At 42.7% G+C, this 23,575-nt stretch overlaps 1 protein-coding gene and 1 pseudogene across 2 annotated transcripts in view; both read left to right on the forward strand.

Moving 5' to 3' along the window:
• The first annotated feature begins 12,172 nt into the window (after nucleotides 1-12,172).
• LOC106701038 (histone H2B type 1-L-like) lies at nucleotides 12,173-12,552 on the forward strand (annotated as a pseudogene).
• Nucleotides 12,553-18,049: 5,497 nt separating this feature from the next.
• The window catches only part of SLC39A8 (solute carrier family 39 member 8), an 83,303-nt gene continuing 77,777 nt past the window's right edge, over nucleotides 18,050-23,575 (forward strand). The window contains exons 1-2 of one of the 2 annotated variants that reach the window (XM_070372092.1): nucleotides 18,050-18,202; nucleotides 18,648-19,131. In XM_070372092.1, coding sequence (XP_070228193.1) covers nucleotides 18,913-19,131 — 219 coding nt within the window. In that variant the 5' untranslated portion in view covers nucleotides 18,050-18,202; nucleotides 18,648-18,912. Of the gene's footprint in view, nucleotides 18,218-18,647; nucleotides 19,132-23,575 lie in introns of both variants that reach the window. The other variant, XM_005899819.3, reaches the window with a different exon arrangement.

Below are 23,575 nucleotides of genomic sequence, written 5' to 3' on the forward strand. Positions count from 1 at the left end.
ACGACTGAGCGACTTCACTTTCACTTTTCACTTTCATGCACTGGAGAAGGAAATGGCAACCCACTCCAGTGTTCTTGCCTGGAGAATCCCAGGGATGGGGGAGCCTGGTGGGCTGCCATCTATGGGGTCGCACAGAGTCGGACACGACTGAAGCGACTTAGCAGCAGCAGTCCATGTGAAAGTAATGTGGTGCTTGAAACACACACATGCACCCACACATATTCCTATGTCTTTATGCTAGGTGCTTTACATGTATCATTTACTCTAATCCTCATAACATTTGACAAAGAAATTTTCTGGCAAAAGAATTTCTCTTTCTACATACCATAAAGTTTTCAAGTATTAAATATCCTCTCATAGTAGTCTGCTGCTGTTAAGTCGCTTCAGTCGTGTCCGACTCTGTGCGACCCCATGGACGGCAGCCATAGTAGTCTAGAGGTTAGCTAATAGCACATTGTCAATAGGTCCTTTGAATGCTGCAATGCAATCAGTACAAAGCTGAGAAGAATAGTTTAAAATTTTTAATAGATTAAAATATAGATTTTTGAATAGATTAAAATATGGAGTATAGATTAAAGATCAATTAGTGAATATTTACCTAAACTAAGGGATTTAATTAATACCACTGTTTATCAATAATCAGTTTTGTGTTAGCAATAACAGGACAAAGAGACCTAAGACCAAACCAAACAAAATCTCTTTATTGTCATTTAAAACTTTCAGGGCACTCCATACTGCTTCTTTGTCATATATATATATTTAATAACAGTTAGCTATTAAGAAGAATCTAGGATGATAAAGGAGAAGGCAATGGCACCCCACTCCAGCACTTTTGCCTAGAAAATCCCATGGACGGAGGAGTCTGGTAGGCTGCAGTCCATGGGGTGACTAGAGTCGGACACGACTGAGCGACTTCACTTTCACTTTTCACTTTCATGCATTGGAGAAGGAAATGGCAACCCACTCCAGTGTTCTTGCCTGGAGAATCCCAGGGACGGAGGAACCTGGTGGGCTGCCGTCTATGGGGTCGCGCAGAGTCGGACACGACTGAAGCGATTTAGCAGCAGCATCAGGATGATAAAAGGAATGTCAACCCTCCCAAATAGGTAACAAATAAAACAAATACATCAAACCCATGTTAACAGCTATAAGAGTTGTAAGTAGAAATGCGCTGTGAACAAGCATACTTGGGTTCCTCATAACTGACTTTAAGTGCTGATCAAACACTGCAGCTTCTTGACCAGAAGCCCAGTCCAGGAGGCATTGTCTTTATGTTTTAGTTTCTCAAATATAAATCAATTTGGTAATAGGTAGTAGTCTTTACCATCCTTATAAATATTTATATCAAAAGAAGATTATAAATTTAAAATGTATAATATTTTTTATTTTAATGTTACTTTTGCTAAAAATGAGTCAATATTTTAAAAACTGGTTTACTTTTCTGTATTTAACCTACCTTTGATTTGTCTTCACTTCTATAATATTTAAGAATATAAACTGTATGTAAAACGTTCTTGTCTGATTAAGGCAATAAGTTAATGTTCCAAATGTTCACCCACTAGAATTAAAATGTCAGATAGTAAAGGTTATATGAAGAAAATAATATCTGTAAGAAAATGATGGCATTTAGACAACTACATATTAATCTAGATGATAAAGCAAGAATGCTGTTATCTTTGTTGTAGGCTTTCCCCAGACCTACCCCATAGACCAAACTGTCCCCAGAGAGATCATGTTTTTATAGTCAGTGTGGAATGGAGAGAGTATTGCAGATATTATTTTTGTTGATGGCACTGGACCTTCAGTTATAAATATTGAATCCTATAGTGTCAGCAGAGTGTTAGATTAAAAAAAATGACAGTAATATAAATGTTCTCTAATTTAACTTATATGAAGAGTACACCATGAGAAACGCTGGGCTGGAAGAAGCACAAGCTGGAATCAAGATTGCCAGGAGAAATATCAATAACCTCAGATACGCAGATGACACCACCCTTATGGCAGAAAGTGAAGAGGAACTAAAGAGCCTCTTGATGAAAGTGAGAGTGGAGAGTGAAAAAGTTGGCTTAAAGCTCAACATTCAGAAAACTAAGATCATGGCATCCGGTCCCATCACTGCTTGGCAAATAGATGGGGAAACAGTGGAAACAGTGGCTGACTTTATTTTTCTGGGCTTCAAAATCACTGCAGATGGTGATTGCAGCCAGGAAATTAAAAGACGCTTGCTCCTTGGAGGAAAGTTATGATCAACCTAGACAACATATTAAAAAGCAAAGACATTACTTTGCCAACAAAGGTCCATCTAGTCAAGGCTATGGTTTTTCCAGTAGTCATGTATGGATGTGGAAGTTGGGCTATAAAGAAAGCTGAGCAGAGCAGAATTAATGCTTTTGAACTGTGGTGTTGGAGAAGACTCTTGAGAGTCCCTTGGACTGCAAGGATATCCAACCAGTCCATCCTAAAGGAGATCAGTCCTGGGTGTTCATTGGAGGGACTGATGTTGAAGCTGAAACTCCAATACTTTGGCCACCTGATGCAGAGAGCTGACTCATTTGAAAAGACCCTGATGCTGGGAAAGACTGAGGGCAGGAGGAGAAGGGGATGACAGAGGATGAGATGGTTGGATGGCATCACCAACTCAATGGACATGGGTTTGGGTGGACTCCGGGAGTTGGTGATGGACAGGGAGGCCTGATGTACTGCGGTTCATGAGGTCGAAAAGAGTCAGACATGACTGAGCGACTGAACTGAACTGAACTGAATAATCTTGAAAGCCAGGCATCTTTGAACCTACTCTAGAAGCAGTTTTGATTCGATCTGATCTTTGATGACCCCCTACCCCATTCTTTAATTCTTAAATCTATGGCACAGCCAGGTGCAGGACATGAAGATGGTAATGCTACACACACATCTTCTTTTCTAATCCCAGTCATTTTGCTAATCCTGCTCTCCAGTGTTGGCCAGTACAGAGCACTAAGAACCTCTCTCAAGATAAAGGAGTAGAAAGGACATTAGAGTTTTTATGAGTTACAACTTTCTGTCTGAATTCTCTGGGTGATAAATTTATCTTGGCTCCAAGTTTGTCCTAAGAGTTTTCCAAGCCTTCTTTAAAAATTCACTTAAAGAAGAATCAAAAAATGTTGATGAATGAAATAGGCAGGAACCTAATAGAAATAATTCTGAATTGAAAGATTGAAAAATTACACATAATATTGACCAAAATTTGCGTTGTATTAACTTTCAATGGATTAACTAGGGAGAAACAACTGAGAGAAGTTACTTGTTCCTATTTTGGGTATCTTAGATAATTTTCTTTTAGCTTAAATTTTTAGTTTTATTTAGGTGCTTTAGTATTTATTTAGTAATATTTTAGATTTAGTTCAGTTCAGTTCAGTTGCTCAGTCGTGTCCGACTCTTTTCGACCCCATGAATTGCAGCACGCCAGGCCTCTCTGTCCATCACCAACTCCCGGAGTTCACTTAGACTCACGTCCATCGAGTCAGTGATGCCATCCAGCCATCTCATCCCCTTCTCATCCTGCCCCCAATCCCTCCCAGCATCAGGGTCTTTTCCAATGAGTCAACTCTTCTCATGAGGTGGCCAAAGTATTGGAGTTTCAGCTTCAGCATCAGCACCTTCAGCACCTTCCAATGAACACCCAGGACTGATCTCCTTCAGAATGGACTGGTTGGATCTCCTTGCAGTCCAAGGGACTCTCAAGAGTCTTCTCCAACACCACAGTTCAAAAGCATCAATTCTTCTGCAATCAGCTTTCTTCACAGTCCAACTCTCACATCCATACATGACCATTGGAAAAACCATAGCCTTGACTAGACAAACCTTTGTTGGCAAGGTAATGTGTCTACTTTTTAATATGCTATCTAGGTTGGTCATAACTTTCCTTCCAAGGAGTAATTGTCTTTTAATTTCATGGCTGCAATCACCATCTGCAGTGATTTTGGAGCCTAGAAAAATAAAGTCTGCCACTGTTTCCATTGTTTCCCCTTCTATTTGCCATGCAGTGATGGGCCCAGATGCCATGATCTTCATTTTCTGAATGTTGAGCTTTAAGCCAACTTTTTCACTCTCTTCTTTCACTTTCATCAAGAGGCTCTTTAGTTCTTCTTCACTTTCTGCCATAAGGGTGGTATCATCTGCATATCTGAAGGTATTGATATTTCTCCTGGCAATTTTGATTCCAGCTTGTGCTTCTTCCAGCCCAGCGTTTCTCATGATGTACTCTGCATATAAGTTAAATAAGCAGGGTGACAATATACAGCCTTGACGTACTCCTTTTCCTATTTGGAACCAGTCTGTTGTTCCATGTCCAATTCTAACTGTTGCTTCCTGACCTGCATACAGGTTTCTCAAGAGGCAGGTCAGGTCGTTTGGAATTCCTATCTCTTTCAGAATCTTCCACAGTTTATTGTGATCCACACAGTCAAAGGCTTTGGCATAGTCAATAAAGCAGAAATAGATGATTTTCTGGAACTCTCTTGCTTTTTCGATGATCCAGCAGATGTTTGGAAATTACAGTTTGAGGGTTTATTTGGAAATTACAAATTTGGAGTTAGTTTGGAAATTACAGTTTGGAAGTTGCAATTTCATTTTTAAAAATAAAACTAATGGGAAATGTCAAAGAAAATATGAACTTAATCCAGTATGTTGTTGTTGCTCAGTCAAGTCTGACTCTTTGTGACCCCATAGCCTGCCAACTCCTGTGTCCATGGAATTTTCCAGGCAAGAATCCTGGAGTGGGTTGCCATGTCCTCCTCCAGGGGATCTTCCTGACCCAGGGATTGAACTTGTGTCTCCTGCCTTGAGGGCAGATTCTTTATCACTGAGCCACTGCTGCTGCTAAGTCACTTCAGTCGTGTCCGACTCTGTGCGACCCTATAGAAGGCAGCCCACCAGGCTCCCCCATCTCTGGGATTCTCCAGGCAAGAACACTGGAGTGGGTTCCCATTTCCTTCTCCAATGTGTGAAAGTGAAAAGTGAAAGTGAAGTCGCTCAGTCGTGTCCGACTTGTAGCGACCCCATGGATTGCAGCCTACCAGGCTCCTCCATCCACGGGACCCTCCAGGCAGGAGTACTGGAGTGGGGTGCCATTGCCTTCTCCGAATGCTGAGCCACTAGGAAGCCTAATTCAGTATGTGACACATCAAATTCATACCATTATAGAACATTTCCTTCTATCCTTCTTCTTTCTTTTTACTTCTCTCAAGTTCGGAAATGACAGATAATAAAAAAAAAAAAAATTAAAGAAAATTCATCTGAATGCTGTATTTTCCTGGAATTAACTCTATTATAGCAATTCTTTCTCTTTTTTTTAGATGAGAGAAACCTAGGCAATGGTCCTGGGACTTTGGAATAAAGCATCTACTTATTCCTGCTTGTATCAACTGTAGAAAGACTCATAGTGTTTTTGCCTGGGTAAATATTTAAGCTTCTTTTAATGTGAATTTTTTTCATATCTAATTTAGTTCCCAAACTGTAGTGGAAAGTACATTTTTCACTTGTAAGAAAGTACCAACATGTTTTGGGTAACTTGGATTAAGAAGTAGGCTTGGTTCCTAGAAGACACACCAGGACTATTAGTTGTCCATAGACTTTAAGAAATACACGGGTACCAGATGAGGCATTTCTAGAGCTTGTGCATGGAACATAAAAAAACATGGACATTAGTAAATCCATCATTTTCTCAGTGGCATCAGACTTCATGTCTGAGGAATATTTCTTCTTTCACAAATATTGATGTTATGGCAGATGTTACAGAAAAACTCAAACATTTTGGCCAACCCAATTCAAGTTGAACAGTTCTCTACAATTCCAAAGGTATTAGAATATGTTGTTTTCAAATCAGTATCTTTACTTGTAACATCTATCCTGCTTTTACTTTATATTTGTGTACATTTTTATTCCAAGTACTTTTATGTACTTTAAGACTTTCCCATAAGAATGGATCATATTAAGTATAAAGCCACAGATACCAAAGCTTGATTTTTCATTGAGTGCCAAGAGTAATTTTCCTCCTTCTGCAATATACCAAAAAAGGCATCTGAATAAGAAATCAAACTGAAAAAATTAAAGTTTCAATGATTAAATGACAAATTCCTTCCAAGTTAAAAAAAAAAAAAAGTGTTTTTGAAAATGGGCTCTCTGGACCATGTCCTACAGACAAGTAATTTTCCGGTCTATAGAAGATGAGCTACCTGGCCTGTTTGATACTGTTACGTGTCAGATAAACAAGTGGTTGTCACAGTGCTATCAACTGTGCTCAAAATGACGTTTCAGTCTGATCTGGCTGGTTTGAAATTTTAGTTTTCCTTGGCTTTGTTGATTATAAAGTGCTTTAATGTTTATCTCAGTGAACTATCAAAACACCCCAGTGAAGTACCAGAAGAACTAAGGGACTTCAGCTACCCAGATGACAATGTTGTTCGCACGGTTTCAATTAAAATCAGAACTCAAGTTTTCTGATTCTTATTTCATTGTTCATCCCTCAGTACTGAGCTGCCAAGAGACCTTGAGCTGTCAAGAGATCTTGGGTGAGTTAGCTTATGGTGCACCCCTAAGAGACCATACAACTCTGATAGAGACAGAGTAAAGAGACAAAGTAGGTGACTAAACAGTTAATTCCACTGGTCGGGGAGGGGGGCTTCCCAGGTGGCACTAGTGGTGAAGAATCTGCCTGCCAATGCAGGAGGTATAAGAGAGGCAGTTTTGATCCCTGAGTCAGGAAGATCCCCTGGAGGAGGGCATGACACCCCATTCCAATATTCTTGCCTGGAAAATCCCATGGACAGAGGAGCCTGGTGGGCTATGGTTCATAGGGTCTCAAAAGTCAGATACAACTGAATCGACTTAGCATACCAACTAGGGGATTGTAAGTAGGAAACACACGGGAGACCCCTGTAAGTTAATGATTACTTAAGAGAGCAGGTTTGTTTAACCAGAAAACCAAGCAGGTTGCTGAGCAACAAAAACTTGCGACAGAAGCATGAGACATGCCCCTAAACCATAAAACAATGGTGACAGGAGACCCACATACTGCCCAGTGAGCTCAGTAAGTTAATGATCCCAGACATGCTTCTGCACACATAAAAACAAAAACCAATGATTTGTAGATCTAGCTTGACCTTATAAGGATAAGAACACCCCCCTTCTCAACTTGGAGGAGGAACTGATAACGGAGACATGATATCCACTCAAGAAAGACAAAGAAAGTCTTCTTCCCCTTTCCACTTTTCCTTTGATTATTGGCAAACCACTCCAGTATTCTTGCCTGAGAATCCCCATGGACAGAGGAGCCTGGTGGGCTCCTCATAGATGAATGCTTCCTATAGTGAGAGTATTTCTGCAGCAAGAATGTGGTCTGAATGAGCCTTGGGGAAAAGACTAGAAGTGAAACTGGTCAACAGGATTCTTAGGTAGATTTAAGCTCCTCGTAGTGCACACACTGGGCTTCCAGGTGGTGCTAGTGGGAAAGAACCTGCCTGCCACTGTAGGAGACAAAAAGACATGGGTTCAGTCCCTGGGTCGGAAAGATCCTCTGGAGAAGGGAATGGCAACCCACTCCAGTATTCTTGCCTGGAGAATCCCATGGACAGACGAGCCTGGCAGGCTGCAGTCCATAGGACTGCAGAGTTGGACATGATTGAAGCGGCTTAGCACAGTGCCCACATGCACTGAAGAGAGAACACTTGCTCTGCTTCCTTTTTCACTTCCAATAGTTTCGTCTGAAACTCTTCTTAAGTTAAAAATGCTTTGTGAACCAGGTAAGCCAGTGATACCACTGGCATACAAAATTTTGCAAATAATGGCTGGGTCAGCTATCACTTTTTAATTCTCAATCTTTGATATTTTAATTTGAACAGAGATATTTAATGTGAGTGGAAAACAGAATATCTGAAGGAAGGGAGGGCAAGGGAAGAGGATGGGAGTCCAGTTATTAAGAGATTGGGAACTCAGAGGAGAAAAGAATTCCTTTTCAAAGTTTCATTCCAAAAATTTGCCTGAGGCTAGATCTTATCTTTGTACTAAGATCTTATCTTGAAAACAAAATTCATAACTGTTTTCACATGATCCTACTTCCTAAAGCTCCAGTTCACTCCAGCATTGGGCCCCTGACCCTCAAGTGTTGGGAGAATTGAGGTATGGGAAGCCCTGGTTCCAAGGAGAATTATTCATACCTGATGTTCAGCTGACTCCATTACCCTTCAGAGACCCAGATGGAGGCCTTTCAGGGCTATTGTTATAAACCCATGCTATTTTTGTTAGCTTTCTGAGATGATGAAGCATGCCAACCCCACAGCAGGGCATCTGCACATCTGCCACTCAGGACTCTCCTCCCTGGGCTCACAGAGGCATATTGGTTCTAACTCCCCGAGTCCCTACATTAGAGGCTGCCTAAAGTTCTACCACCATCTACATGTTGACAATTTTTATTCTTTTAATTATAAGAGTGAAGCACAACTTTTGAAAAATTCAAACTCTATAGAAGTGTACAGAGAAAAAGATAAACACTGTATGTTAACACATGCATATGGAATCTAGAAAAATGGTACAGATGAATCTATCTACAGGGCAAGAATAGAGACGCAGATATAGAAAATGGATGGGTGGACATGGGCAGGGGCAGGGGCAGGCATGAACTGGGAGACTGGGACTGACCTATGTACACTGGCGTGTGTGAAACAGATAGCTAGTAGGGAGCTGATGTATAGTGCAGGGAGCTCAGCTTGGTGCTCTGCGGTGACCTGAATGGGCAGGGGGTGGGGGATAAGGGGAGGAAGGTCCAAAAAGGAAGGTATATATGTATACATGGAGCAGATTCATTTTGTTGTACAGCAGAAACCAACACAACACTGTAAGGCAATTTTAATTCAATAAAAAAGAAATAAAAACTAAAGCAAACCCAATAATACTGCAAAAAAGAAAAGAAAAAAGAGACATTTCTCTCATTCTCCCCTCCAGAGAAAGGCATTATTCTTCCTTCAGAATCACCTGCTTCTCAAACCTACTCTTGAAGAGGAAGACGTTGTAAACAGCTCGGTGCATAAACCCGCAGATGTTTGATGTAAGTGCAACTCAGACACCTGGACACAGAAACACACACGCTGCTGTTCATATTGTTTTACAGCGCATTCTGCTCTTAACTTTTTTCATTAATTTACCCAGCATCTTTCTGTGAGTGTGCATACACATTTTCCAAAAAGTCTAGGAATATCTTCAAAAAATTGTATGGAATTAATTATAAAGCACACAAACCATGGTGAGCTCATGGTAAATACACCGAGCCGAATGGGAGCAAAAGGCCCAGGGATATTGGTCCATTAGAAGGAAGCAGAGCTAGGAAGAACATAGGCTGATATAATTTCCAGTTTCATTTGCTTACTCAAATTAAAGTCATAAGGGTAACGCTCTCCAAACATTGCCTGGTGTTTGCTTTTGGTGGTAAAATGAAAAGAGACAGGCTTAGGCTGATTGTTATAATACTTAGCCATGTCCCTCAACTCTCCTGAGGTTTTCTTTCTCCACTCGAAAATGACTAGATTAGAGTCAACGATACCTATGATTCTTTCCATTTCTGATTAGCATTTTACTTTCCTTGGGGGGAAAAAAAAGCCTTAAGAATTTAGTTAGGTATAATGTAGTCTTTGTTTCAAGGCTCACAGTTGTTTTTGTCCATTTCCCAAAAGCAGTTCACTAGGCTGGTTACACAGGTCAGATTACCTTACCATTTGAAAAAGCTTATAATAATACCAACATTCTGTTTTAAGTATAAAGGGTTTTCACACACCTTACCATATCTGATTTTCACATTCAGTGACATAGATTGAGCAGATATTAATTCCCATTTTATAGACTAAGAGTTAAGTTCAGAGAAAACTTGCAGAAATCTGACACTTACCTACATTTCCTGTGGCATTGATGGTTGAATAGTCACGTACAATCTGGACAGATTTTATCCAGATTTAATATTTTATCATTATCTTACTCCCATTTGAGAATTTTATGTGTGGCATGTTTGTAATAATAAGGAAGGAATAATATTTGATACTCATAATACAGGAAATAGAAGGTTTAAATTCACTGAGGAGAACTCTTACCACAGATGACCATAAGGAATCTTTTGGAGCATCACTAAAGACGTCTTTGACCCCCTGGAACTTTGAGTTCCTACTCTAGACTCTTCAGGTCCAAAGGCCCTCTTTCAGTTCTCCTTGCTCTTCAGGTTTCTTGGAGCTTTTTACTTTGCATTTCTTCGTCCTGGAATGTGCTTCCACTCCCTGTCTGTCAAACCTCTACTGATCTTTCAAGCTCAAATGTTCCCTGCTCTGTGAATTATTTGCTCAGTATCAGTCCTCCAATCTCTCTTCTCTGCAACCTTTAACATCTCCATAACACTAACCATCTCCCTGCTGTCTAACCTTAACTACAGGCTTCTTCTTCGTCTTCTTTTTTTTTTTTTTTTTTAAGCACAGCATAGCACAGAAAAGTGAAAGTGAAGTCGCTTAGTTATGTCAGAGTCTTTGCAAGCCCATGGACTGTAGCCTACCAGACTCTGTCCATGGACTTTTCCAGGCAAGAGTACTGGAATGGGCCGCCATTTCCTTCTCCAGGGGATTTTCCCAACCCAGGGATCAAACCTGGGTCTCCTGCATTGCAGACAGACGCTTTACCATCTGAGCCACCAGGGAAGCCTCAGGCTTCTTCAAGGTAAAACAAAATGCATATTTTCACTTTTCTTTTCCCAGATATTAGGGACTGTGATGCAGAGACTAAAAATAAATATGCATTGAGTGAATTTGTTAATTTTATGGGGTATTACCAAGTTGGGATTTTATCAAATTTTACTATTAATTTCTGTGCAATTTGTTGCAGGAATGTTCTCCTTTCCTTATTCATACTTACTATTTTATTATTTTTTTTTTTAACAATTTGATACAATTACAAGCTTAAAGAAAAGTTGCAAGAACAGTACAGAGATTCCTTTCCTCCACCCATCCATCTGAGTGTGTGTTGCTGCTCCCATGTTCCATTCTTTTGGAATACTTTGCATGCATTTCCTACATTTTTGGACCATTTTCTTGTTTTCAGGCATAGCAAAAGATTCTAGGTTTATCTTGGTCTTGGCCTGCTCAGTCCTGGAACCAACTCCTTTTCCTAGGGAGCTCTGATTCCTACTGGTGGGCATAGTTTTTAGAAGCCAAGCTCAGGGCTTTGGGTATGCTTATTGTTATTAGGGCATCACCATTTCCAGCCCCTCCTGATGGACAGAGCTAGGGATTATTTACAACAATATCTGTTTTGATTTGTTTATATACTGAAAACCACAAAGTAACGCTGACATCTCCAACACCTCATCATGAGCTCATCCTAGTTTTCTCCATCTTGATGTTTGCAAGTTCCTTCTCTGATAGTGAGAAAACTGGTTGCTATTATCTTTAATATATTTATTTAATGGATTTCCTTATACATAACTAATCTATTTCTGATGCCATCTCTTTCCCCTCTGATTCCCTCCTTCTCGGATTCTCCTTCCACAATTCTGAAATTCCAAATTTCAAAATGGGAGGTGGGTTTCCACATGTACCCAGTTCATTCTCAGATACCACTGTGTCCTCCAATTCAACTCCATGCTAACGCTATCTACCTAGAGAGAGTGTCAAAACCCAGTTTAAGGCTCAGTCTTACAGGACAGTCACCCCACCCATGTCAGTCACAAAGTTCAGGTTGCTACCTGTACTTCTGATCAACTGGTTGTAGATCAGAGGTTCCAATGATTCACAGAACTCAAGAGAACATTTTGCCTACTCTATCCCCAGTTTCTGGAGAAGGAAATGGTAACCCACTCCAGTATTCTTGCCTGGAAAATTCCATGGACAGAGGAGGCTGGCAGGCTACAGTCCATGGGGTTGCAAAAGGTTGGCCAACAACTGACACTTAACACATCCCCCGTTTATTACAAAAAGTAACTCAGGAACAGCCTGATGGAAGAGATGCATGGGATAAGGTCTGTGGAAAATGGGTGGAGCTTCTTCCCTCTCTGAATGCACCACTCTAGGTGAATCTCCTTGTGTTTAACAAGCTGCAGTCTCTCCCAATCCAATCCTTTGGATTTTTACAAAGGCTTCATTCTGTGTTGTTGGGTGTTGTCATTATAGGCATGCCTGAACTGGCTAAGTCTGTTCCTGCCCCTAAAAGGGCTCTAAAAAAGCTGTGACCAAGGCCCAGAAGAAGGACGGCAAGAAGCGCAAGCGCAGCCACAAGGAGAGCTACTCCGTCTACGTGTACAAGGTGCTGAAGCAAGTCCACCCGGACACTGGCATCTTGTCCAAGGCCATGGGAATCATGAACTCCTTCGTCAAAGACATTTTCGAGCGCATTGCTGGCGAGGCATCGCGCCTGGCGCATTACAACAAGCGCTCGACTATCACATCCAGGGAGATCCAGATCGCTGTGCGCTTGCTGCTACCTGGGGAGCTGGCCAAGCACGCCGTGTCCGAGGGCACTAAGGCTGTCACCAAGTATACCAGTTCCAAGTAAATATAATATGCCTAGCCGCTGTTAACGGAGAAGGCAATGGCACCCCACTCCAGTACTCTTGCCTGGAAAATCCCATGGACGGAGGGCCTGGTGCGCTGTAGTCCATGGGATCGCTAAGAGTCGGACACGACTGAGTGACTTCACTTTCACTTTCATTACATAGGCATGATTGATTTAACCACTTACTATTAGTGAATGAGTCAACCTCCAGCTGCTCTCCTCTCCCAAGAAGTTAAGTGGGTTAAATTGAAAGTTCAAACCCTCTCATCACATGGCTGGTTTTCTTCATCCTTAGGTGGGGTCCAAAAGTCACCTTTTTAACACTTGCATCACCTAGGAAATTCCAAGGCTTTTAGGAGCTTGGTGCCAGAAACAGAAATGAAGACAAATATGTTTTTCTTATTATACATCATGTCAAGGCTGTATATTGTCACCCTGCTTATTTACTTATATGCAGAGTACATCATGCGAAATGCCAGGCTGGAAGAAGCACAAGCTGGAATCTAGATTGCAGGGAGAAATATTAATAACCTCAGATAGATATGCAGATGACACCACCCTTATGGCAGAAATCAAAGAGGAACTAAAGAGCCTCTTAATGAAAGTGAAAGAGGAGAGTGAAAAAGCTGGCTTAAAACTCAACATTCAAAAATCTAAGGTCATGGCATCCAGTCCCATCACTTCATGGCAAATAGATGGGAAAACAATGGAAACAGTGATAGACTTTCTTTTCTTGGGCTCCAAAATCACTGCAGATGGTGACTGCAGCCATGAAATTAAAAGACGCTTGCTCCTTGGAAGAAAAGCTATAACCAACCCAGACAGCATAGACATTACTTTACCAACAAAAGTCTGTCTAGTCAAAGCTATGGCTTTTCCAGTAGTCATATATTAATGTGAGAGTTGGACCATAAAGAAAGTTGAGTGCCAAAGAATTGATGTTTTTGAACTGTGGTGCTGGAGAAGACTCTTGTGAGTCCCTTGGACTGCAAGGAGATCAAACTAGTCAATTATAAAGGAAATCAGTCCTGAGTATTCAATGAAAGGTCCAATGATGAAGCTGAAGCTCCAACACTTTGGCCACCTGATGTGAAGAACTGACTCATTGGAAAAGACCAATGAGGAAAGATAGAAGGCAGGAGGAGAGGGGGACAACAGAGGATAAGATGGTTGGATGGCATCACCAACTCGATGGACATGAGTTTGGGCAAGCTCCGAGAGTTGGTGATGGACAGGGAAGCCTGGTGTGCTGCAGTCCATGGTGTCTTAAAGAGTCACACACAACTGAGTGACTGAACTGATTATAAATCACACTATCACATCTCCCACATCAGGCTGCCCTCTTCACTGTACAGACCCTGGTACCCTGGTGTGGCTGCTTGGCAGGGTCTCCCTCCTCACCCTTGTCCACCTCAGACATTCTGTGCAGGAATGCCCTCCTCACCCACCCAGCCTCTGACTCGACACTCGACAGCTTCTCTTTCTCTCAGACTCTGACCAAGGGTGCTGTATAACCCTTGCTCTGATCTTGATACCTCACACCATGCCACTGCCTTTTGTTGAAGCCCTCCTTTCCAGCCTGGGCTCTGATGAATCATACTGGAAAGGATGCTTCACTCATCATACTTGGGTGCTGACATACTGTGTGGGGGTACTTGAATATGCTCTTGCCACCTTAGGAAGGCATCCTCTGATTTCTAGTTTCCTCCCCCAACTTTGATACCTTGTCACCCTGCTTGGGCTCTAACTACACATGCTAAATTTCCCTCCCACTTGGATACCCTTCTTCCCTCGTTGGAGTTCCAACACTCTTCTTTGGGCTACTGTGACTGCCCTCCATACAGATATTATTTATTATGCTATGCTCCTGAGGATGACTTCTTTAGGACTGAAAGAGAAGAAGAGGAAGAGAAAGTGAAAGTGAAGTCACTCAGTCGTGTCTGACTCTTTGCGACCCTGTGGACTGTAGCCTACTATGCCCCTCTGTCCATGGGATTTCCAAGGCAAAGGTACTTGAGTGGGTTGCCATTTCCTTCTCCAGAAGAAGAGAAAGGAGGGGGAAAAAAGGAAAAGGACATACCATTTCCCACGTTTGCTCATTAGTCCTTCTATAGGGAAATAAATTAGTGGAAAAGTTTAAAAGTGGTCAATATGCTTCTTCTGCAATAGTAACAAAAAATTTGGACTAAGAAAAATTTAATAAGATTTGAAGTTAAATGCCCTTTTCATTGGAGAATTGAACTTTTATTTCTCTTCTAGGTGTTTCATGCCCCCCCACGCCCCACCCCGATAGATGACATCTAAATTAGACATTTAGAAATGAAAAAGCTGGAGTGAATATTTGTGCTTCTAGCCCAATTTTATTGTTTCATAGATGAGGGAACTTAGACCTGGTGAGGTCGAATGAGGCTTCCCTGGTGGCTCAGATGGTAAAGAATCTGCCTACAATGCCAGAGACTTGGGTTTGATCCCTGGGTCAGGAAGATCTTCTGGAGTAGGAAATGGCAATGGACTCCTGCATTCTCGCCTAGAGAATTCCATGGACAGAGGAGCGTCAAATGACTCTCCCAGTTTTCCCAGGTGACACAAGAGAAAGAACAATTTTCTACATTTTGGCCAGTGTTCTTGGCACTCTTCTCTTCATTATTATCATTTAAAATTATTTGACCTTTACAGCACATTTCTGAGAAAAATTAGTTTTTACATTATATTTTAAATTGGAAGTTTTTTTCTTCAATAATGATATTGTTGATATAATGCTATATTTTAGGCCCTAAAACATTAAGTAAGTAGTATTTTGGTGACTGTATTTCATTAGATCTAGAAATTAGCCTCACCAGTTTGGTTGTTAGTAACATTTTTTGAATACTCTCTTTTATAGCATGCTTACATTATGTTAACTGTTTTTGATAAAGATGCCGAGCAGGTTGATAATTTATTTTACTATTTATCATCACGTAAGATTGATGGTTTGGCAAAATGTATATCAGTTCAGTTCAGTTCAGTCGCTCAGTCGTGTCCGATTCTTTGCGACCCCATGGACCACAGCATGCCAGACCTCCCTGTCCATCACTAACTCCTGGAGTTTAATCAAACTCGTGTCTATTGAATTGGTGATGCCATCCAACCATCTCATCCTCTGTTGTCCCCTTCTCCTCCCACCTTCAATCTTTCCCAGCATCAGTCTTTTCCAATGAGTCAGTTCTTTGCATCAGATGGCCAGAGTATTGGAGTTTCAGCTTCAACGTCAGTTCTTCCAATGTATATTCAGGACTGATTTCTTTTAGGATGGACTGGTTGGATCTCCTTGCAGTTCAAGGGACTCTCAAGAGTCTTCTCCAACACCACAGTTCAAAAGCATCAATTCTTTGGTGCTCAGCTTTCTTTATAGTCCAACTCTCACATCCATACATGACCACTGGAAAAACCATAGCCTTGACTAGACAGACCTTTGTTGGCAAAGTTAATGTCTCTGCTTTTTAATATGCTGTCTAGTTTGGTCATAACTTTTCTTCCAAGAAGCAAGCGTCTTTTAATTTCATGGCTGCAGTCACCATCTGCAGTGATTTTGGAGCCCCCAAAAATAAAGTCTGCCACCGTTTCCATTGTTTCCCCATCTATTTGCCATGAAATGATGGGACTGGATGCCATGATCTTCGTTTTCTGAATGTTGAGCTTTAAGTCAAATTTTTCACTCTTGTCTTTCACTTCCATCAAGAAGCTCTTTAGTTCTTCTTTGCTCTCTGCCATAAGGGTGGTGTCTTCTGCATATTTGAGGTTATTGATATTTCTCCTGGCAATCTTGATTCTAGTTTGTGCTTCATCCAGTCCATCCAAGCAAAATGTGAGAGATAGCCAAATAGCTGATGAATAAAATTTTATTTTAAAAAATCCACAATATAAAATTTGTATTACTTGAAACCCATTCACATTTGTGGAAAGTTCAACATCTTATCAATGTTGCAGTTCCAGTAGGAATGAACAACTTGCTGGGTTTAGGTGAATCATTTAGAACATTCATTGATTTCCAAGAATCACCTTGAGTTATTGGGGTCAAAAGGAAAAATGGGCAACAAACTATACGTAAGGATCCAACAAAAATCTTGAAGTGTCCCCATCGGTTGTGTAATTTAAGAACGTAAGTGTGATGTGAACGTATTTCAGGCTCTTGGTGAAATATTTGCCCTTTGGCACCAATGTAATTCTGTAAATTAGTAACAACAAACACACAGATTTCATAATTGGAAGGGACACACCATAAAGATCATTTTGTTGATATTCCTCCAAGGCAGGAAACCTACTACATACCCATGAGTTTAAATCACTTTCAATCATGGGGAAATCACTACCTCCCAAAGCAGCTGTGCCTTATTTTCTGCAGAAATCTTACTCTTGGTAACTTTTTCCTCTTATTGCTGCCTTCCAAGCTCTCTGGTTAGAACACAGGCAAACCTTCTTCGTGGGCTTCCCTGGTGGCTCAGTGGTAAAGCATGCTTGCAAAGCAGGAGATGCAGTTCTGATCCCTGGGGAAGATCCCCTGGAACAGGCAATGGCAACCTATTCCAGGACTCTTGCCTGGGAAGCCCAGGGATAGAGGAGCCTGGTGGGCTACAGTTCATGGAGTCACAAAAGAGTTGGACACAACTTTAGTGACTAAACAACAACAAAATTTTCTCCATAGGGACAGTCCTGCAGATATGTCCCCCTAGATCATCCTTCTGGAATTTTCTCTCCGTGTCTCTTTCTTCCATCAACTAAGTTCCTCGTGGAAAATGAGATTGCCTGCCCCTTGTCTGGAGCTAAATGCCTCTTTTAAAACAGTTGTAGGAAGCCGTACACTCTCCCCCGTGAAATACAAGAACAGCGCTCTGGATTCCTCTTACCGTCTTTCTGTCACAGTGAATCGTGGTTTCAGTTTATTTCTGGACAGTGGTAGCTACCAGACACAACCTTTGCCCTCAAACACCGCGTACACTTTGCACAAACTTGTTGACCTTACACCTAAGTCGGCTTTTCTTGAACTCTCATCTGAACAAACAAACAATTCACTCTGATCTGCGGATATCCCGTGCGGCGTCAGGAAGGGCCGGGTAGAGCAGTGCCGGCTCTGAGCTCGCCACCGCCGCTGCAGATTGGGTTTCCTTTTTCTCTCGACTTTAAGAAGTAAGACAAAAAAGCAATTCCGGCTAATCTCTTAGACAATGCTGAGGGTTCCAGGCTCCATTTCAGGAAGCTGGTTTCAACAAGGTAACAAAGAGACCACCAAGGTCAGAAAGGAGGCGTGGGAGATCGCCCGGGAGGTGGCATTCAGGTAACTCCCCGAGGGTGAGGGTGGGGAGCCGGCGCCGCTGGGGGTAGGAGGGCGCCCCGCCCGCCAAGAACGGATGACAGCGGCTGTGCGCCCCGGCGTGGACGCGCGCGGGAGTCCAGGCCGGCAAGCGTGTCACCACGTGCTGCGGGGAGGCGGGGACAGGGCCCTCCGCCTCTGGTTATTTGTAAAGAGCGCGGGGCCGGAGCTCAGAGTTTTTACCGCGGACTCGCCAGGGATAGTGTTGAGAGAAGGGGAGGGAGGGAGTGGAGGGAAGAAAGAAGGAGAGAGAGAGGGACTGATTGACGTGGACAAAAACAGACGCAGAAATACACAGGCGAGGTGAGAGGTTAGCAGGTCAGCTCACCTACTTCTCTACTTGCCAAGGAAGATCTGGGAGATCTGGGAGAGGGAGGGTCCCGTTTAGACGGTCAAACCCCAGGACTCCGAAGGGGCCATTTCCTGCAGCTGGCTGGGGACTGCACGCCTCACCCCTTCTAAGTTTGCAGATGGAATTAATCAGAAAGAAAGGAAGGGGAGGTGGGGTTCTGTAGCCAGTGTAGTTTTCTTCCTAAAAAGTGACGTGATTTGGGGCTTTAGATCCGGAAGGAGCATGTGTCTTCACACTGCAAGCTAATCCTGGAATGTCTGCAAACTCCGCTCCGGGGCAATTGGCCCCAAGCCCGGCGGGGCGTCTGAGGGGTCCGGTCTCGCAATGCTCCCGAGGCCGACCGGCGGGTAGCCGGGTGGCCTTTATCTCTGTCCCCCTTTGTCCTTTTTATCTCAGGTTCTCCAGGAGGCCCGGGGGCCCGCTCTGTCTATCGCTCCCACCCCGCCCTCCCCGCCCGGCTGCACCGCCACTTCAATGCCCGGCAGGTCGCGGGCTGCTGCTATTTCGAAGGCGCCGGAGGACCAGGTGCGCCCCGCGCCACCGCTGACCCGGACCGGCGCCGACGCCTGACCGGAGCCCTTGGGCACCGACGCGGCTGCGCCCGTCCCGTCCCTGTGCGCTCCAGTCCGTTTTGGGCCCGTGAGGGGCAACCGCGGCCACGATGGCTCCGGGTCGAGCGGTGGCTGGGCTCCTGCTGTTGGCGGCCGCTGGCCTCGGAGGGGAGGCGGAGGTGCCCTGGCTCGCCTTCAGCGAGGATGTGCTGAGCGTGTTCGGCGCCAACCGGAGCCTGTCGGCGGCGCAGCTCGGGCGCCTGTTGGAGCGTCTGGGAGCCGCCCCCGTGGAGGGCGCCCCCGAGCCCGGACAGCTGCACTTCAACCAGGTACGGCCGGGCCGGGCCGCCCTTCCCCAAACGCCGGGGTGTCAGGGGACGTCCATTTGTACTTGAACGTTGATTAAAGGGGACAAGCGCAGGAGAAAGAACTTGGTTTTGTCTCTCAAGTGTGAGGCGGGTCCTGTTTTTTTTTTTTTTTTTTTTTTTACTGGATCTGACCTTCTAGCCGAGGTTAAAGGGCTGGCGGTGACGAGGGAACCAGAAACTGCAGTTTTATGCCCGATGAATTGAGCCGTCGGACGCTTGTGGTTATAAGATTTTATGCAAAAGTTTATGAAGTAGTTGAGTGCGGGAAGCACCTTGAGAGATGCGTTTGAGATACGAATGGCGTACTGAAGTCTTCCTGGCAGAGACAGTGGCTCACAGGCACCCCTGTTAACAGCTGCTTGGTGGGTAACAGCTGCTAGCAAGGTATAATGTAGTTCTGTCTTTCCCTTGTAAGTTACAGGAGGCACTTAGGGCTGAAGGGCTTATTGTATAGAGACCAAGGAGGCCGAGGGGGCCCTGAGACCAAGATCACACGTCAACTGGTGATGGAACTGTGTTTAGAGCCATAGTTTTTATTCATCTATCAGGTCAAAAGTTTGGTTCTAATATTCATTCATTCAAACAAAAAGAAAAAAACCTATCTTAGTACAGATACACAGCATTATTTAAGCGTTTGGTAATTCCTAAGATTTAACGATCATCCTAAGTTACCTAGGCGCAGTTAAGACCATACATGTCAGTAAACTTCAAAATGGGTATTAGAGATTCTTCATTATTTTCATAATAAATAGCCTATGATTATTTCTTAAAATTGTGAAATAAGCAAAGTGTGCTTTTAGCATCCTCCCCCCAAATCCCCTCTCCTTTTTAAAACTCTGTTAACTCAGTGCTTTGATTGTTTTTTTTACCCCCTTCTGCTGTGGTTCCAGTGATAACTGATGATGAATGGCAGTATTCAGTACTTTCCGTATTGTTTGTCACTTCTGGGTGATGTTAGTTTGTGCTACAAAAAGTTTTGTGGTCCAGAATGTTTGGGAATGTTAAAAAATGTTTGGGAATGTTATACTGTTACTCTACTCCTGGAAATCTAGAGTTTCCCAACGTATCTGGCCTTCGATTACAATTAGGGAAATTTTAATCAGATAGTGAAGTGAAAGTCACTCAGTCGTGTCTTTGTGATCCTATGGACTATACAGTTCATGGAATTCTCCAGGCCAGAATACTGGAGTGGGTAGTGGTGGTGGTTTAATTGCTAAGTCGTGTCCGACTCTTGTGACCCTATGGACTGTAGCCCGCCAGGCTTCTCTGTCCATGGGATTCTCCAGGCAAGAATAAATACTGGAGTGGGTAGCCCTTCCCTTTTCCAGGGGATCTTCACAACCCAGGGATCGAACCCAGGTCTCCCACATTGCAGGCAGATTCTTTACCAGCTGAGCCACCAGGGAGGCCCCTTTAATCAGATAAATTCTTTGTTGATAACTTTATAGTTTGGCATTCATTTTGTTAGAAATATTTTACCTCAATTAAAACATGCAGTACATAAGAAGTATAAGATTCTGATGCCATGAGGTATCAGAGTGCGTGTCCTTTGATCTAGAAGGGTTTTATGGTCTTAGGCAAGTTCTTTAGTAAACTGTCTATCTGATTCTTGCATGGCATTACATACCAGAATGTAATGGCTAAGAAATAATACATTGGAAAAGCTGAAATGACTTCATATTATATTGATGTTTTAGAAAATAAGGCAAACAACTAACTTCGTAAGTATTTTCCATCTAGTTGCAGACTCTTCAATCAAGGAACAGCTGAGCTGACTAAAGCATTTTTAGATAGGAGCAGGAGTGGTCAGTCATATGCTTGGAAAGATGCCTGGGGACTTGACTTGCAGCTGCATATCTGTAGCCTACACATTGTTTTGACTTAAATTATCTCCTTATCTTGCAATGTTTGAAGGTGCTGATGAACTATAAAGGGACAAAAGACCCCTGAGCCACACCTTGACAAAGACAGTGGAAAATATACCTAAATAATTTAGGAAAGTTGCTTAAGTTTGTTAGCAGTATGATTCCCAGCTTATGAGTAGGTAGGTACCTCAGTAGGTAAATTATATGTATGTTGACACCTTGTTTTTCATTCTTCTGTTTGCATATTTAACTACCCTCATTATGGCCTCTGTGGACATCAAAAAGAGATGGGGAAAAGCCCCTAATTACTTTGGAAACAAAGGGAAGCCAAGGAAAATTTATCACTTGATCAGACCTAGCAAACATCTGTTTGATGTTCTAAAAAGTTCTACTGATAACAACCATCATCAGTTAAATCATGTCCAATGAAATGCCATTCCAGAAGAATCTGTTAATTTGCTGGCATTTACATCTGCTCCAGCAGGAGACTATCCAATTTGGAACAAAATTTAGGGCTGTTAATATCTCCATACCTTAAAGAAGGTAACTTCAGTTTCCTCACCTGCAACAAAGTAGAATAATAATATATGTGAAAAACATGATTTTCTGACTTGGAGGACAGTTGAAAAGATAGAATTTATTTCTTTGGGCCAGGGATTTATTGAATCTTATATGAGATCTATTTACAAACTACGTTGTTTCTTAGCAGCGACTTAGCAGCAGCAGCAGCAGCACATCTGGGAGTTCTCGGTTTATATACTGCTGAAGCCTATCTTGAAGGATTTTGAGCATTACCTTGCTAGCATGTGCTGCTGCTGCTGCTGCTAAGTCGCTTCAGTCGTGTCCGACTCTGTGCGACCCCATAGACGACAGCCCACCAGGTTCCTCTGTCCCTGGGATTCTCCAGGCAAGAATACTGGAGTGGGTTGCGAATTCTTTCTCCAATGCATGAAAGTGAAAAGTGAAAATGAAGTTGCTCAGTCTTGCCCGACTCTTAGTGACCCCATGGACTGGAGCCTACCAGGCTCCTCCATCCATGGGATTTTCCAGGCAAGAGTACTGGAGTGGGGTGCCATTGCCTTCAGCAAGTACTATTAAATTAGCTTGTTGCTTTGGGAGATCAAAGGGACCTGAGTTCAAACTGGAGACAATAGAATGATTGAGTTTACTGTTTTGCTTATGGTTTCTGAGGGTACAAAGAGCAGGTAGAAGAAGTAGGCCAAACAAGTGAGAGGAAGGAGCTCTTTTATCTAAATGGGTCTCTGGGGCCTAAGACAAAGTGTAGGTCTGCTCTATCTGAGGGAGTTTCTAGAATACAAAGGGATCGCTTCTTGGCCTTTTGGCTAAGATCAAGTGTAGAATACAAAGGGAAGCCCCAGCTGAGTGAGTACCCTGGGTGATTAACTGAGGGGATTTAAGAACGGGCTCAGTGCCACCGTCTGTTTGTTCTGATAGTCCTAGCTCATTCTCCAAGTGGTCTTTTCTCTTCATTTCTCCTTCAAAACCCCGAATTTCTAAATTATCACACTCAGCTGCAGGAAATGTTTCTATTTAAATCAGTCTCCTGGGGAGGGTTAGTGGGGGTGATGGGGGTGTGGGTGTGGCAGGTTGGCGTGTTAGGCAACCGTTGTTTCCCGCCTTCACTCAGCCTTTGACTTCTGCTTCTCTCTCCAAACTGCATTTTTTCATTGGATACAAATCTTCCAGCATAGCTCCTGCATCTTTTTTTTTCATTCATAGGTTGTTTTAAAACATCTTTCAATTCATAGTCAATCTTCATAAAGCACTACTTGGAGTATGCCTCTCTCCTTTCGGTTCTCCTCCATGAATTCTCTTGGCTGGTGAAGTCTAAATCTGGAGTCTGGCATTTGAGGCTCTGCACAGCAAGGTTAACCCTGAGATATCAACCAAACCTGCCCAGACCTAGCACTCACTACATTAAACTAGTTACTCTTCTACGACTTCACCGTCTACTTTTATTCAAGCACTTTTTACCTCATTTTCTTCCTTGCACCCTTTCCTGTTCCCAGCTGGGTTATCCTTCATTTCCTTGAATTACCCTCTCAAAATCTTACACTTTTAAAAACCCAGATACACTTTTTCCATAAAATATTTCTAGGACTTCACAGCCACCGCTGATTTGCCAATTTCTCTTTTTTTGAATTCTTGAAATTTTTTCATTATGCTGATGAGACTTAGCTATTCATGTGTTCTAGAAATATTTTGAATAACTACTATACTCTAATTAGAGTGGTCTTTTAAAAGTACAAACCTAACCATACTGCTCATTTTTTAAGAACAGTTAAATACCTTTAAGACAAACTTCGAACACTTAAAAGTGGCTTAAGTCTTTTTATGTCCTGGTTCCTGTATATTTCCCAAGTCTTATCCTTTGCTACTACTCCAGTCTTCATAGACTGCTGGTAGTTCCTGGTTCTGCATACACATCTGCTTATGCTTTAGTTATCAGTTTAGACATTACTTCTTCTAAGAAGCCTTTCTTAGCCTGTTCAGGGGTTTAGTAGAAGCCCCTATATTAA

This window comes from Bos mutus, chromosome 6 (assembly GCF_027580195.1).
Source record: "Bos mutus isolate GX-2022 chromosome 6, NWIPB_WYAK_1.1, whole genome shotgun sequence".
Classification (NCBI taxonomy): Eukaryota; Metazoa; Chordata; class Mammalia; order Artiodactyla; family Bovidae; genus Bos; species Bos mutus.